A 15,630-nucleotide genomic window follows, 5' to 3' on the forward strand; every position below is an offset into this window, starting at 1 on the left:
CCATTCTGCACTGTTTCCACATGTATCTGAAGAGCAGCATTTTCTTAGATATATACTTCTGGAACTGCGGTTTTGAGTACTTGATTTTGAACCAGAGGGCCTGTGACATTTATAGGAAATGCAGCTGAAATTTTGCACAAGAAAGCAAACTCTGTAAGAAAGCCTGGAAACAACCCTGGGGATCAGTTTAGTTTAACCTTCTGTAAAGCTGATGGAAGTACTTCCGTAATCTTTTTATTTTGATTTTTGATTTAATCTTTATTGTATTTTTACCCATTACCTTTTACTCCCCTTATATCCACCCCCAGCAATCACTACACTGTTGTCCATGCCCATGAGTCCTTCTTACTTTTTGCTCAATTCCTCCACCCCATAACCCTCCCCCCACCAGCTGTCATCCTGTATTCTATGAGTCTGTCTCTGTTTTGCTTGTTAGTTCAGTTTGTTCATTAGATCCCACATATAAGTGAAATCATATGGTAGTTTTCTCTCTTTGGCTTATTTTACTTCGCATAACATTCTCCAGGTCCATCCATACCATTTCAAAGTGTAAAATTGTCTTCTTTTTTATGGATGAGTAGTATTCAATTGTGCATAATTCTTTTTCTTTTTTTAAATTTTAGATTCAACCTTATGAAAAGATAAAGGCCAGGGGCTTACCTGATAATATATCTTCGGTGCTGAACAAGTTGGTGGTGGTAAAACTCAATGGTGGTTTGGGAACCAGCATGGGCTGCAAAGGCCCAAAAAGTCTGATTGGCGTGAGGAATGAGAATACCTTTTTGGACCTGACCGTTCAGCAAATTGAAGTGAGTAACCTTCTGCCTTTCTCACAAGCTACGAAAATTGTTTTTAGTTGCTAGATTATAATAAATGTTACCTTATAAAGTAACAGTTGTGGATTTGAGCTAGTCAGGGAGCTTGCTTTCTTTTGTAGGTTTTAATATATAAAAAGGTTTGGTGTTCCTAAGGGCATATCCTTGGGGTGATGTAAAACTTTTCATCTTTAAATAGCATTTGTGATGGCTGAAATCTCTGGGCATCTTTGGATTCTCCTTTGATCTCCCCTCCTTCAGCCCCCTTCTTTCTAGTGGCACCCTTTATCACAGCTGGGATGCTATAGCTTTATTAACCCCTTTTGGGGCTTGGGAGAATTTCACGTTTCTGGTGGGATGCCGTGGATGCTAAGAACTGTTCTCGGCTTCTTTCTTATGATGAAGTCATTAATCATAGACCATAAGCTCTTCAGGGGCCATGGCCAGTCTTTTTCATCTCTTTATTTCTAGTTTCTAATACGGTGCTGGCAACCACAATAACAACACTAAGAGTAGCAGTGGCTAACATTTATCCAGTACATACTGTACACCACGTATTAGCCTGAGCTCTTTACATGAATTGACTCATTTGTTCTTCTCAAAAACTCTGTAAGATAAGTACTGTTGTCATCCCCATTTTAGAGACAAGGAAACCAAGGCACAGAGAGGTTGATTTACTTGCCCAAGATTCCCTAGTTAGTAGGTGCAGAACATAGGGTAGTTTGACTTCTAAGGCCCTGCTTTCCTCCCACCCTGTGTTGCCTTAGCTCTTTCCACAGACTGAAAGGATTTCAGTTAGGGTGTGATTCACTACTCTTGACATAATCCTGAGAATAGGGAGCCATGACTTCGTAACTTTGTACTTTAATTAAATCCCCACAGTGCCCTGGAGACACACTAAATGCTCAGTCAGCTTGCTGAAGCCATAGGGCATGGTGGCCGGGCACACAGCTCGAGTCAGACTGGTTGGGAGGAAGGTGTCCCTACTCTGCTGCTGACCTGCCTGCTCTGGGTCTCACTCAGCATCCACAAAATGTAGACAATAGTTTCTCTTTCTCAAAGACTTGCGATTTAATGAGCAAGTATGTGGTGAACTGCTTACTTAGCAAAATAGCTTATACTAAGTAGTTATTTCAAAACTATATATGTGGCTATATAAAATGTTTTGGACATTTTGTGATTGAACAGTTGAGTTCGTTTTATACCTTTATTCAAAAGAAAAGTTTGGATAATCTTATTGTTATTTTCCTCCTTAGCATTTGAACAAAACCTACAATACAGATGTTCCTCTTGTTCTGATGAACTCTTTTAACACAGATGAAGATACAAAAAAAATACTACAGAAGTATAGTCATTGCCGTGTGAAAATCTACACTTTCAATCAAAGCAGGTACAAGGAGTAAACACAATAACTGGGGGGGGGGAGGGCAGGAGGTACTCCTGGGAAAGGACTTCTTTGTCCTGTTTGAACAGAGTAGCCTCAAGATGTGCTACATGTGATCAAGGCTAATGTTACAAGTGTCTGATGCCTTTAGAGGCTGAACATTGAATAGATATGTGATTGTTATTATCACACTGGTTCTGTAACTTCAATTCTTAAAAGGAACCTGCTTGAGATCCTGTTCCCTGTCCAGAATACTTGAGGATAGCTTAGGTCTTTGCTTTCTGAGGGCATGTTTGGGCTTCAGATGGAATGTTTCTATTCCACAATATTGGTAACCTTCTTTCCTAATGAAGGAATTTCCTTAACATCCTAATACAGGCTTGGGGGAAATTTAATATTCTGGGGAAAATCTTCTACTTGGGAAGGGAGATTAAGTAAAAAGGAAGTATGATACAGCCCAGGCAACTGGGGAAGTAAGGCTTCCATCTAAGGACAGACACGGGTTTATGTAAACTTGCACGGAAGGGATATTTCTATGTACCTTTAGTTTTTTGGTGTTCTTCTAAACCTGTTTTCCCAAAGACTCTTTGTTAAGTCACAGGTGCTCTGCCTCCATATTCCAGTTGCTCTTTAGTCTGTTACAGGGCCAGCACCTCTTCCCGCATTGCCAGCCCCTACACAGGTTCTCACTAGGAGCAGGAAGTCGACTTCCCTGGGCACTAACCTGCTGTTGATTTTCTGTGAAAGAAAGAGTACTACCCCTGAATCTTTGTTTATAACAATGGACAGCTTTTCCCAAATAGGTTTTAAGGGAAAAGAACAATCCTGTGACCAAATGAGTTTGAGAAAACTTACTGTATCTCCTCTCTTGAGGAGATACAAAATCATAAAAGATACTATCTTAAAAATGAGGTGTCCTCCCACCTGTATGACCATGGAAAAAAATTTTTTGCAATAAATGTAACTATTGAGGGAACTGATTTTTGGACATTAGATAATGAGATTCTTCTTAAATGGATTCACATATGATTAAATTACTAATGATAGAGTGAAAAGGAGGGAAGTTTTATTTAACATTAAATGCACTGTTTTTCTTGAAGGTTTGCAATGTTCTAGAATTGATAAAAGCACTTTTTTTTTTAAGGTACCCAAGGATTAATAAAGAATCTTTACTGCCTGTAGCGAAGGATGTGTCATACTCAGGGGAAAATACAGAAGCTTGGTACCCTCCAGGTCATGGAGATATTTACGCCAGTTTCTACAACTCTGGCTTACTCGATATCTTCATAGGAGAAGGCAAAGAGTACATTTTCGTGTCTAACATAGATAATCTGGGCGCTACAGTGGATCTTTATATTCTTAATCATCTGATGAATCCACCCAATGGAAAACGCTGTGAATTTGTCATGGAAGTCACAAATAAAACACGTGCAGATGTAAAGGTAAATATTGAGAGGAAGCAGTTTAGGGATTCACATCTTCACATTTCATAGATTATGTAGTTGAAACTTTTCTTTTATTGGAAAGTTTCCATGTGAAGCAGAACACATTTATCCACTTGGTAACATCATTGTAAGACAGAACGAGATAGCATTCTATAGAGTACCCTAACCTCTGTGTGACTTAACAATGTGTATATAAATCCAGATTTAATAGTATTAAAATCATCTTTATTTTTTGAGTAATCTATGTGGGCAATTTTAACTGAAAACAGTTCCACATATTTGTAACAGAAATCTGAAACATGTGAAAGCACTTTCAGTAAGTTTGCTCAAACCTTTATTCTTGTAGTTTGATTCTTAGGGATTTCTATTTCATTGTTCCTTTAATGAAAATTTACTATTTCTAGTATAATATGTATTTCTGTATTTTTGTTTGATCACTGTAATCTCTGTAATTGTAAAACATGCAGTTTTGTTTGGCATAAAGCAAAAATTTGATTTAATTTTTTTTTAACTTTTATTGAATTTATTGGGTGACATTGGCTAATAAAATTATATAGGTTTCAGCCCTGGCTGGTGTGGCTCGGTGGATTGAGTGCCAGCCTGTGAACCAAAGGGTCACCAGTTCAATTCCCAATCAGGGCACACACCTGGGTTGCAGGTCTGGTCTCCGGTTGGGGGTGTGCAAGAGGCAACCACACATCAATGTTTCTTTTACTCTCTTTCTCCCTCCCTTCCCCTCTCTCTGAAAATAAATAAAATCTAAAAAATAAAAATTTCAGGTGTACCATTCTATAACACATCACCTGAATATTGTGTGTTCACCACTCCCAAGTCAAGTCTCCTTCCGTCACCATTTAAAAATCTGATTTTCAAACTTTGCATGTTTAGTGGTGATGAAACTTGGCCTTTGATGAAATGGTACACAAGGTTTTACTAATTACTCACAGGGAGTAAAAAAGGTGGGCAGTGTGTGAATACTAAAATGGTCAGTTCCCGAGCTGGGTTCTATGCCTTTTATAAACGTCCATCCCTCCCATGAGTGAATGCTCCCCTCTTCCTACACTGCTGTGGCCTCATGACTGTAAGGCCACACAGTGGTCGCTTCTTGTCCACTTGTTCTCCGTCTTCCCTTTTCTCTCCTTATCCTAGAGCTAATCAGAGCAGGGTCTGAGGTGGAGGGTCTGGTTATTTTGTGATGGGCAGTGGGTTGGGAATAAAAGGAATGACTGTTCCTGTAGCCAATCTTCAGAAGGTGAGAGAGACTGATGTCTTCCCAGAGCTTGTATCATGGACAAGAGGGTGGGTATACAGTGTAAAGTAACAGACACCCTAAATTATTTTCTTTGGTTCTGCCTTCATACGTATGTTGCTTTGTATCACAGACTGATCACTGCCAATGCTTTTTATTTCTAGAGGGTTTTATCCTCAGTGTCTTTTCTGTAACATTCACAGGCTATAAACAGTGCGGTATGGATGTGGTTGGGGGGCATATGGAGCACTCACGCACTCTTCTCTGCCTTTTCTAGGGTGGGACACTCACTCAATATGAAGGAAAACTGAGACTGGTGGAAATCGCTCAAGTGCCAAAAGCACATGTTGATGAGTTCAAGTCTGTCTCAAAATTCAAAATATTTAACACAAACAACCTCTGGATCTCTCTTGCAGCAGTTAAAAGGCTGCAGGAGCAGAATGCTATTGACATGGAAATCATTGTGAATCCAAAGGTAAGTCTAAGTGCTGGCTCCCTGGTTCCTGAGGTCATTGTAGGCTACACACAGGCCCACTCCCCCACTCCCTCTGGCCTGTCTAGTGCATTGGCACTCCTTTTGCCTAGTAAGTCTCTCCAGGTCCTGGCCTTGGCTTTCAGAGTCTACATCCAGCCCTTTAGGGTGCCGGGCCATGGTGCCCTTACTTGGCCCTGGGCTGTGGTAGTGGCAAGAGCACCTTTCTGAACTTGTGTTTCTGTATCATAAAATGGAAATATTACTGAATGGAAGAGATACAAGGCTGAAAAAAGATAACATGTAAGCACCTGGCTTATGGTAGGTACTTAATCAATGTTACTTCTCAAAATTGTTTCCTTCAATGGATCTCTGAAACCACTCCCCAAATATGAACATGGAACTACATTGTTCAAACCTGTTTCTCTCCCTCCCTCTCTTTTTCTTACAGACTCTGGATGGAGGCCTGAATGTCATCCAGTTAGAGACTGCAGTAGGGGCTGCCATTAAAAGTTTTGAGAACTCTCTAGGTATCAATGTTCCTAGAAGCCGTTTTCTTCCTGTCAAAACCACATCAGATCTCTTGCTTGTGATGTCAAACCTCTATAGCCTTAATGCAGGATCTTTGACAATGAGCGAAAAGCGGGAATTTCCTACAGTGCCCTTGGTTAAATTAGGCAGTTCTTTTACAAAGGTACGTAATTACGATGTTATACACATGAATTTGTATTTCCTAAATGTGTAATTATAATGATGATATACGTGTGAATTGGAATCTGTCTCTTTTAGACTATTACTGCTTTTATCAGGAGAAGAGTGTAAGTTCTGGCTTAACAAACATAGCCCCTTCCATTTGCTGAGCAGTGTTCTACATCCTAGGTATTTCGCAGTAAATAAAACAGACTAAAATCCTACCTTCATGGATATTATAGTAGGGTGAGGAAGATAAGCAAATAAGTTGAATGTATAGTATATCAAGTGGTAGAAAAGGCTATAGAGAAAATATAGCATGAAGAGGAATGTGTGGGTGGGGTGGTGGTGGTGTCATTTTACATTGGTGGCCAGAGACAGCCTCACTGAGAAATTGTGCCATGCACGTGTCTGGGGTGAAAGTATTCCAGGCAGGAGGAATAGCAAGTCCAGTCAACACAATCCTGACACAGTAAGTGGAACCCCCCAAAATCAATCATGTTAAAATATTGAGAGGTTAATGCAGCGACAGGGTGAGCCTTTGTGGCTGACCTGTAGAGTCCTGCTATGCCATCCAAACTATTCTAGTTCTGGTTTTGGTTTAGTGCCACCTGGTGTGTATGTGTGTAGTGGGTCTTATGGCTGGACTGGAAATTCCAGGATAGTCATCTGGCATCTTAGTAGTCTCCCCATTATTTGATGCCTTTTATCAGCCTGGTTGGACTGGGAAAATCCTGGTGATACAAGGACCCACTATCTTCTCACATCCTGATACGGGATTGCCAGCCATATTTCAGCTAGCCTCAGGCTCCCTTCAGGTCCCTCCCACTCTCCATATCCTGCAGGAGATAAGAACTTTAGCTGCCTCAATTTGAGAACAGGGGCTGAGTGGATAATGGTTAGTTGCTCTGAGGAAGAACATGTTTTGGGGACATTGGAGAGCACAGTATGGATGGAGCAGAGTGAGCAAGTAAAGGACTGGGAGTAGGTGGATTATGTAGAACCTTGTAATTAAGTATTAGGAGTGTTTTTTGTTTGTTTTTTGTTTTTCTTGTGGATGAGAAGCTATTGGTGAGTTGTGGGCTGAGGAGTGAATTGAGGAGACTGGGGAATACGTTGTTGCAGGAATCTTGGCAAAGAGAAATGGTGCTTTGGACCAGGGTGGTAGCAATGGAAATAGTGAAAAATGTTGACATTCTAAGATATTTTCAAAGTTGTATCTATAAGGGTTCACCATTGGCGTAGGTGAGAGGATAAAAAAGAGAAGAGTAAGGATGACTCCCAAAGTTTTTGGCCCGTGCAACTGGAAGCATGGAATTGCCATTTACTGAGATGAGGGAAGGCTTGGGTAGAGTAGGTTTAGGGGGAGTAGCATGGGAAGTTAAATTTTGGAGATACCATGTTTATTAGACCTTCAAATGGGGAAGCCGAGTGTGTAAGTCTTGAGCTCAGAAGAGGGATTGAGAAGAGAGAGGTACATTTGAGTTGTCGGGTTATAGCTGGTTTTAAAGCCATAACAAATGGATCACCTAGATGGTGAGTAAGGAGTGGAGGTGGGTGCTCCAAGCACTGCAGCCTCAGGCACTCCCAAGACTTAGACGATGGGGCTAAGATGGAAGCAGCAACAAAGGTGACTGAGGAGTTACAGGTTAGGAACTGGGTAGAAAACCATGAATGAGTATGTCCTGAAAGCCAAATGAAGAAAAGAGGGAGTGATCATCTTTGTCAAGTGCTACTGCTGAATCAAGTAACATGAATGAGAATTCATAAGACTGATCAGTAAAGAGGTTTTGGAACTGATTGGAATGGATTTAAAACAGAATAGAAGAGAAATTGGAGATATGAATGTATACAACTTATTCAAGAATTTTACCTTAAAAACAAAAATAGATAGCCATAGATAGGAAGGAATGTAAGATTTGAGAGGTTTTGTTTTGTTTTCTCAAGATGGGGGAATTCACAGCATGTCTATACATCTATAGATATAAAGTGATGCAATGAAGAGGGGAAAGCCATTGAAGAGGGAGAAAGGAGAAGTGCTGGACAGTATTCTTTGAATGGACCGTAAGAAAGGCTGGTCTTAAGCTGAAGTAGAAACAGTACAGCCTCAGTACTAGGAGGGACAGAGTAATAATGGGTGAGGGGGCAAGGCAGGGGTTGAGGGTGGTAACAATAGTAGTAGAAGCCAGTGAAGTTTTCCATTTGCTTCTATTTTTCTCTGCAAAAAAGGTAACATTATAAGGAAATAAGAGGCAAAAGATAGTAATCATTTATAATGATAATCTGTGCAGTTGCTCTTCATTTCTTCTGAATCCTACCCACCCTAAAGCCGAGCTCCAGTCTGGTGTGCTTCAGACCATGATTATCTCTCCCCAACTGAACTACTCATCTGGCTTTTAGCATAATAGTTGGTTATCTCTTTATTATTTATTTTCTGATGTCTGATCTGCTGCGCTGTAAAATGCTTGATTTTATGGACAATGTTATTTCCTGGTCTGTCCTGCACAGGATCTAGCATATGGTGAGTGTTTAACAAATAGGTTCTTCCCACAGAGGGCCTGAACTTGGCCATAAACAGAATGTTTTTACAGTTCAGGTAAACTATTTTGTAAATTTAGTCCTTAACCCATTTTTGAAACGATTTGTATGTTTCCATTTTTCTTTCAGGTTCAGGATTATCTAAGGAGATTTGAAAGTATACCAGATATGCTTGAATTAGATCACCTCACAGTTTCAGGAGATGTGACATTTGGCAAGAATGTTTCATTGAAGGTGTGTTATGAAAATTACAGATCCTATAGCTTTAAGAAACAGGTCCTATTTTCTAGTCCTAAATTCACCTTTAAGGAATACTTGTAGTCTGTACCAGATGTTTAGATACAGTTCAAAAATGAAATAGTTTACTATAATATTTAGTATTAATACCATCTCCCATAGATATACAACATAGTTAAAATACAATTATGATTGTTGTATATGGGCATTTTGTGGAATGTAGCATTCAAATGGAAAGCACACACTAATATGTAATTGAACTGGTACTATTTTATTGAACTATGACAATCTTTAAAACAATCACTGTTTAGCATTAGCTCACTAAAGATGACTATTTGAAACTAAATGAAAGTAGAGAAAATGACTTCACTTATACCGAATATAATCTATTCCTATTAAAGTAATTTGTTGTCGTCAACTATTATAAGCAATAGTCATTCACATTCTGTAGTACTTACCGTATTTTTCGGACTATAAGATGCATTGGACCATAAGACCCACCTAGGTTTTAGAGGAGGAAAATTGCGGGGGGGGGGGGGGGGGGGAGCTCTGCTCCACCACCACGTCCCTCCCCACACTACATTCAGACTATAAGACGCACCCCCATTTTCCTCCCAAACTTGGGTGGGGAAAGTGTCTTATAGTCCAAAAAATACAGTATGTGCTTTTATAATCATCATTCCAGCCTGACATAAGAAGTAGGAAAAACTATAGGTATAAGTGTTAAAGCTCAGAACCAGACACAACATATATTTCCTAATCAAGTAGTTTTTAAAAATCCCTGGCCAGGTAGCTCAGCTGGACGGTTGTCCTGACATGCTAAGGTTGTGGGTTTGATCCTGGTCAAGGTACATACATATAAGAATCAACCAGTGAATGAATAAATAAGTGGAACAAATCGATGTTTCTTTCCCTCTCTCTCTAGAATCAATAAATTTTTAAAAAGTTAACAAAAAAATAAAATCCCATACCTAGATTCCAGCTACTTAAATGATCTTATTAAAGCTACTTAAATGAAGATCTTCAAAAAACAAAAAAACACATATATTGAATTTTATTACTTATACTGCCTTACCTGAACAGTCTCACTTAAGAATTGAAAAATTTATGAGTAAACTGTTCTTAATAAAACTCCCAAACCGGTAAGTAAATATAAACTAAGCACCCGTTAGTTTATTTATGGAAGTAGATAACTCTGGTGGCCCTGCAAGTAGTTCTTTGAAAGGGCCAGTCACGTTGTGGCACTGGGTTTTCTTCCCACTTCCTGTACCACTTCTGATAAGGAGACAAGGAATCTAGGACTAATGCCAGGACTGTTGCAGAGGACATATTACAATTTTCCTTAACATGTTGTTTTTCATGTTTAATGTTGTTTACAAATACTCTATTGTAAATCGAGTTCTACATAAACTTGATGATTATAAGAAAAACCAATTGTATTTCAGCTTCAGTTGCAAGCACTCTTGGTTTTTGTTTTCCTGTCCCTCAGGGAACTGTTATCATCATTGCAAATCACGGTGACCGAATTGACATCCCACCTGGAGCAGTATTAGAGAACAAGATTGTATCTGGGAACCTTCGTATTTTGGACCACTGAAATGAAAAAATACTGTGTACACTTTATACTAATTATGGGCTAGTTTCTTATAATGAAATGTTCTCTAGGATTCTAAGATAGGCGGGTACATTACTATTTTACTGTAACCTGCAGTGTTAATTTTTAAAGTAGAGTTTTCTGCCTTTAAGCCTAAGAGTATGCTTTTAGCCTAAGAAAAGCACAGATGGAAGCAATACTTTTCTTTTTGGAAGATCCTGAAAGGTCATCTTAAAGTGCAATACTGTTTAATCTGAAAACCGGGGCAGCTCTGCTGGAAAAATCTCTTAACAGAGGCCTCAGTGATGGTCACTTTGAATTGCTTGTGATTTCAAAAATAAAGCTGTGAAGCAATACATGTGCACATTTATACTTTTCAATGCTAAATTTATGAGATGGTGAAGAAAAATGGTTTACTTTGCTAAATAGTTACTGTATCAGTTCAAAGATTTGTTCTTGGAATAGTTATACTCAACCTGTTATTTAAAAAACTAAGTTTTTGCATTTCTAAGAATCTTAACCACATCATTTCCATAGGAATTAAACTTGAAGGTATTTAGTACCTTTTATTTAGTTCTAAAGCTGGGATGCCTGCCATGCTTTCCACAGACTCTCCATTTATTTAAAAACAAAGTGGTGTTTCTTTTCCCAGCTGGAGGAGAGGGGGTGGGTAGAGGTAGGACATTTCTTTCACATCCTTGTTCTGTAGTACAGTGGGTGTGGGTATAACTTTCAGAAGTTCCCTTTCCTTGAAGCTTCATTTCTTGAAGCTTGCTTGTGTCACTAAGAAATGTTCATGAATAACCTTTCAAATCAGGTCTGCTGGTAGTATAATTCGTGGCTTTTCTCTAAGAACCAACTACGTTTTCCAATTCTTCCATACTTGTTTTTTTGTGTAGGCTGCTTGTTTAAAGTTTACTGTATACTATTAAAAAAGTTGTCTTTTAAAGTCTGGTAATTGTTTACAGCTTTATTTCAGACAGACATTTCAAAGCCAATGACATACCTCTATAATGATAAAGGAAAGAAAACAGGCTTTCCTTTTAGGAAACCAAAGAGCACAAAATAAGACTATTTCATTGTACATAATCACCACAAAGTTAGGCACTCCGACAGGGTTAGGCAAGATTCCTGGTGTGAGGTTAGGCACAGGCACTTTCATTTGTAGAGTGCTGCTGATTCTAATTTTGAAGGTAGGTATTATAAAAAGTCTGTAAATAACTTACTCATCACCTTATTTTCTGGCCCCAACACGGGAGCTTATATTTTCTGTTTCTCCCTGGTCTTTGTTCTTATACACATCAAAAGTAACTTAAAACAAGAACCCAAGGGAACCATATTCCATGTTATCTAAATGTTAAAATGAAAATGCATAAGTGGGCAGAATATATAAAGACATATTCTTACCTCTGCTAGAAATAAAAAGGCAAAAAACCCAAAACCCTTTCATAGATATTTTTATAAAAATACAACTATTAAACTGCAGGCTTTCATATACCACTTCTGAAAAGCATTTAAATTAGTTGCATAAATAAACATCAATATCTTATTCTGTATTACTTTTGATCTTCCTTTCAAGTATTTAGACTATTCTGGAAGGCTTCACCCAGTTGACATAGAGTGATGGTGGAAGGATTAAATATGTGACATACAAAGCCTGAAACTTGACATTGGTCACTAACACAAAAATTAAATTCCTAAATCCAAGCAATCAAAAGTTGTTTATTTTTTATAGAAAGATCTGTAAAAAAATAATTTTTCAAACAGTTTTACTTTCATAGAGAAAACATTTCTACAGAGGTTGACTAAGATTTTAATATTTTAAATTGTACCATCATTAAATAAGGTGGGACACCATATGAATTTCATTGCACTGGAAGAAATGCAAAGCATTTTTTAATATAAAGTATACAGAGCATTCTAGTCAGCTACAGCTGTGTTACAGCTATGTGTTTTTTTGGATTTGGTCCAAAGAAACCTGAGTCTGTTTCCAGAGAGAATGAGAAATGTTATAGACACCTGATCAGCTACTCCTCACTGAAGGAAGCACGAAACTGGCATTCCTTGTAGATCCCACTGAATCCCAGTTTCCCAACACTGATACTTTCCTTCTCCCCTTCCCCTACCCCAGTTCACTTTGGGTTCCAGTTTCAGTTCTCGAATCGCAGGCATCCATATTTCCTTTATAAACATACACATCCCAAGGTCAGATAGGCTACCCAGTTTTCCAGTATGTCATCACCTCTTCTGTTCCCAGATCTCGGCCATATTTAGGTCCAAATCTTTAAGGCCTTTTAAGGCTTGAAGATTTCCAGTGTAAAAAGCTACATCTGCTGTGACCAACCTAAACATTGGAGAGAAAGTTATTTTTAATCTCATACTTTCTATTTAAATAAAGTAGCAATGCTCAGAGTCAAGTCCTATCCTAGCTGCTAGACTGTTACTCAAAATTCAGATTTCCTAGAAACCAAATGTCAATTTATAAGCAGGATTCCGGCTATCATATAGTGAGACCACTTAAACCTTCTGTTTCAACAATAAATGTTTTAACCAGTGCAGGTTGGATTCAGTTTCAGAATTCTGCCCCAAAAAATAGATTTATCTTAAAACAATGAAATAAAGTAGAGAAAATAACAGGTTAAACTTTTTTGATCTGTTATCACTAGAGTATACATGTATATGACTAATAAAATCATAGTGCTGATAATACAGCAACACTTGATGAAAAGAGAGAATTACACTGAGCTGTCACATTAATGCCTATGACATAAAGAAACACTCCTGGCAAGAATGCTTAGATAAACAGAAATATCAAATCTGCATAAATAAATAGGGACACGTCTGATTCAATGTATATTTTGAAAGATGTGGCCCACAGAAAAACAAATAGGAAATCCTGATGTAGTACTTTGTAAAAGAAGCCTGGCTTTAATATTTTAATAAATATGTAAGTTCTGGATTGCTGGACTACCTTGGGGCAAAGGTGTTTAAGTACCCTTCATATTTGTACTGCAGTATAATTTATAAATACCTTTGGACTTAGGTATTTAGTGTTTCACCTTTTATCACATGGCAGAACTTACTAAGGACCATATTCTTTGTTCGAAATTCATCTAATTCGTGCTTTACAATCTATAAAAATTCTAAATTATCATACTTCTTATGAGATAATATGGTAAGTACAATGCAACTGACAGCAGTGGTTCAAAACAGAACAAAGCTTTTCTAGGGCAAAATCCCTACATTAAAACTAAAATTAAATCTCCATTTAAAAATATCAAGTTGTGTTTAATGAACACTGTATTTACAGTCTATATGAGAAAGTATATTGAAAATGTTTTATATCAAAACTGAAAAACTGTAAAAGAACATGAAACCAGACATTTGCAACATATACAACCAACAAAGGATTAGTTTGAAGGCATTTATCTAAAATCAACAAGAAAAAGATAACACCCAAGAGAAAAATGGGCAAAGAATATGAACAGGAAAAGTCACAGATGAGAATCTTTGAATGACTAATCAATGTATAAAAAGATAAACAGGAACTGTAAATCAAAATAGCATTGTCTTCCATCAGACTGGCAACAAAAAAAGTCTTAACAGCAAATGTTGGCAGGATATGGCGAAACTGCGAGTGTAAACTTGGTAGTCATTTTGCAAAACATGCTGGGAACACTTGGTGCCGTGGAAATGTACATGTGCTCTAGTCCACTTGTAGGGATATACCTAAAGAAATGGCCAAACCTGTAGATGTGTATAAAGGTCTTCACTGTGGCATGGCTGTAATGGAAAAATACTGACCTAGAAACCTATCACTAGAGGAAAATGGCTACATTAAAGATAGGTGATGCATGTGGGACAATACAATAAAGCAGTCAAAATATGGATAATTTATATAAATATAGATAAGTCAGTAACAACATTAAGTGGAAAAAGCAAGCAGAGTATACTATTATAAGCAAATTAAATGTATAAAACAATACGTTTTTTTAAAGATAGAATACATGAGAAGGATGTAAAGGATATAGACCAGATTTACTATAAATATTGTGTAAGGGTTGGAGGGAAGCGAGTAAGACTGGTGGTAGGGTCAAGGGATACTTCAGCTTCATTTGGAATGAAAGCCTTTTTTTAAAAACCAAAATTTCCTTCAAGTGAAAATGACATTTTAAAATCAATTCTAAGTCACAGGGATATAAATATTCTTTGTTACTATTAAAATATCTTAAAATAGAGAAAATTCACATTCAAAAGAAAAAGTACATTGCTGGGGAGGAGGAATAGGGAGCAACTGCTTAATTTCTCATGGGGAAGTAAAAAATGCTGGGAACTGAACAGATGGTGATTGTACAGAAGTGATGGTTGTGTGAATGTGTAAGTACCACTGAATTACCTGTAAAACAGTTCATTTTATGTTACATGAGTTTCACTTTGAAAAAAATACATTTTTAGAGTCAGTCATTATAGCAACAAAAATTCCTTTTAAGGAGATAGTGCATTATGTCTTTGGCTAGAACCTAGGGGTTAATTTCCAGGGAATTCTCTTTCAAAGGATTACTCGAAGACACGAATCAACGTATACAGAATTAGTGTCTTTAAAAGTATATGACAGTGAAGGTCTCTGAGACTGTACTGACCTTCAAATAGCTATATAACCAAAGATGATAATTGGTAATGAGTTTAATTGGATGCTTCAGAACTACCGGTCTGAGAAAAACCAACCAACACAGATTTAGTTATATGAATTAAAGTAGAAGCTGGAGGTGGGGGTTAAAAATATTAGCTCCTTTTGAATAGTCTCTGGGAGATATTTGATGTTCATTATACTAACTCTGACCTGGGGCTTTGAAATTTTTGAAAATAACTAATTAAAAAAAAAAAGAACCAGTTAATAATCAAGAGAGAGAAACAGATTTTTGTGTAAAACTTCTAATTGCAGCCTGGCTGAAAGATTCAGCAGTCTGAAACTTCTAAATAGTTTTTTGCAAAATCAGTTTAGTGTACTTCTTTTTAAGGGCAAGGCCAACTTCTGACTTCAGAACACATTTTTCATTTGTTCCTATAAATTTGATATGTAAGCCTGAAACTCCTTTAATAGGGAATATTTTATTCCTACAAATCCGTGGAACAGGTAGCACACTTAGGAAATCATTGCATTTTGTATAATCTTTCCCCATATCTTTCAGAGATGGTAAGTGATCTG

General features: G+C 37.6%; 2 protein-coding genes across 5 annotated transcripts in view; one reads left to right on the forward strand and one right to left on the reverse strand.

Moving 5' to 3' along the window:
• Window positions 1–11,382, forward strand: part of UGP2 (UDP-glucose pyrophosphorylase 2) — a 56,453-nt gene extending 45,071 nt beyond the window's left edge. For both annotated transcript variants that reach the window (XM_024552734.4, XM_024552732.4), the window contains exons 4-10: window positions 624–809; window positions 2,072–2,205; window positions 3,344–3,641; window positions 5,171–5,368; window positions 5,817–6,059; window positions 8,723–8,827; window positions 10,320–11,382. In XM_024552734.4, coding sequence (XP_024408502.1) covers window positions 624–809; window positions 2,072–2,205; window positions 3,344–3,641; window positions 5,171–5,368; window positions 5,817–6,059; window positions 8,723–8,827; window positions 10,320–10,427 — 1,272 coding nt within the window. In that variant the 3' untranslated portion in view covers window positions 10,428–11,382. The remainder of the gene's footprint in view (window positions 1–623; window positions 810–2,071; window positions 2,206–3,343; window positions 3,642–5,170; window positions 5,369–5,816; window positions 6,060–8,722; window positions 8,828–10,319) is intronic.
• The window catches only part of VPS54 (VPS54 subunit of GARP complex), a 101,014-nt gene continuing 96,763 nt past the window's right edge, over window positions 11,380–15,630 (reverse strand). For all 3 annotated transcript variants that reach the window (XM_053924786.1, XM_053924785.1, XM_053924787.1), the window contains one exon: window positions 11,380–12,768. In XM_053924786.1, coding sequence (XP_053780761.1) covers window positions 12,663–12,768 — 106 coding nt within the window. In that variant the 3' untranslated portion in view covers window positions 11,380–12,662. The remainder of the gene's footprint in view (window positions 12,769–15,630) is intronic.

Source organism: Desmodus rotundus, chromosome 5 (assembly GCF_022682495.2).
Source record: "Desmodus rotundus isolate HL8 chromosome 5, HLdesRot8A.1, whole genome shotgun sequence".
In the NCBI taxonomy this organism is placed as follows: domain Eukaryota; kingdom Metazoa; phylum Chordata; class Mammalia; order Chiroptera; family Phyllostomidae; genus Desmodus; species Desmodus rotundus.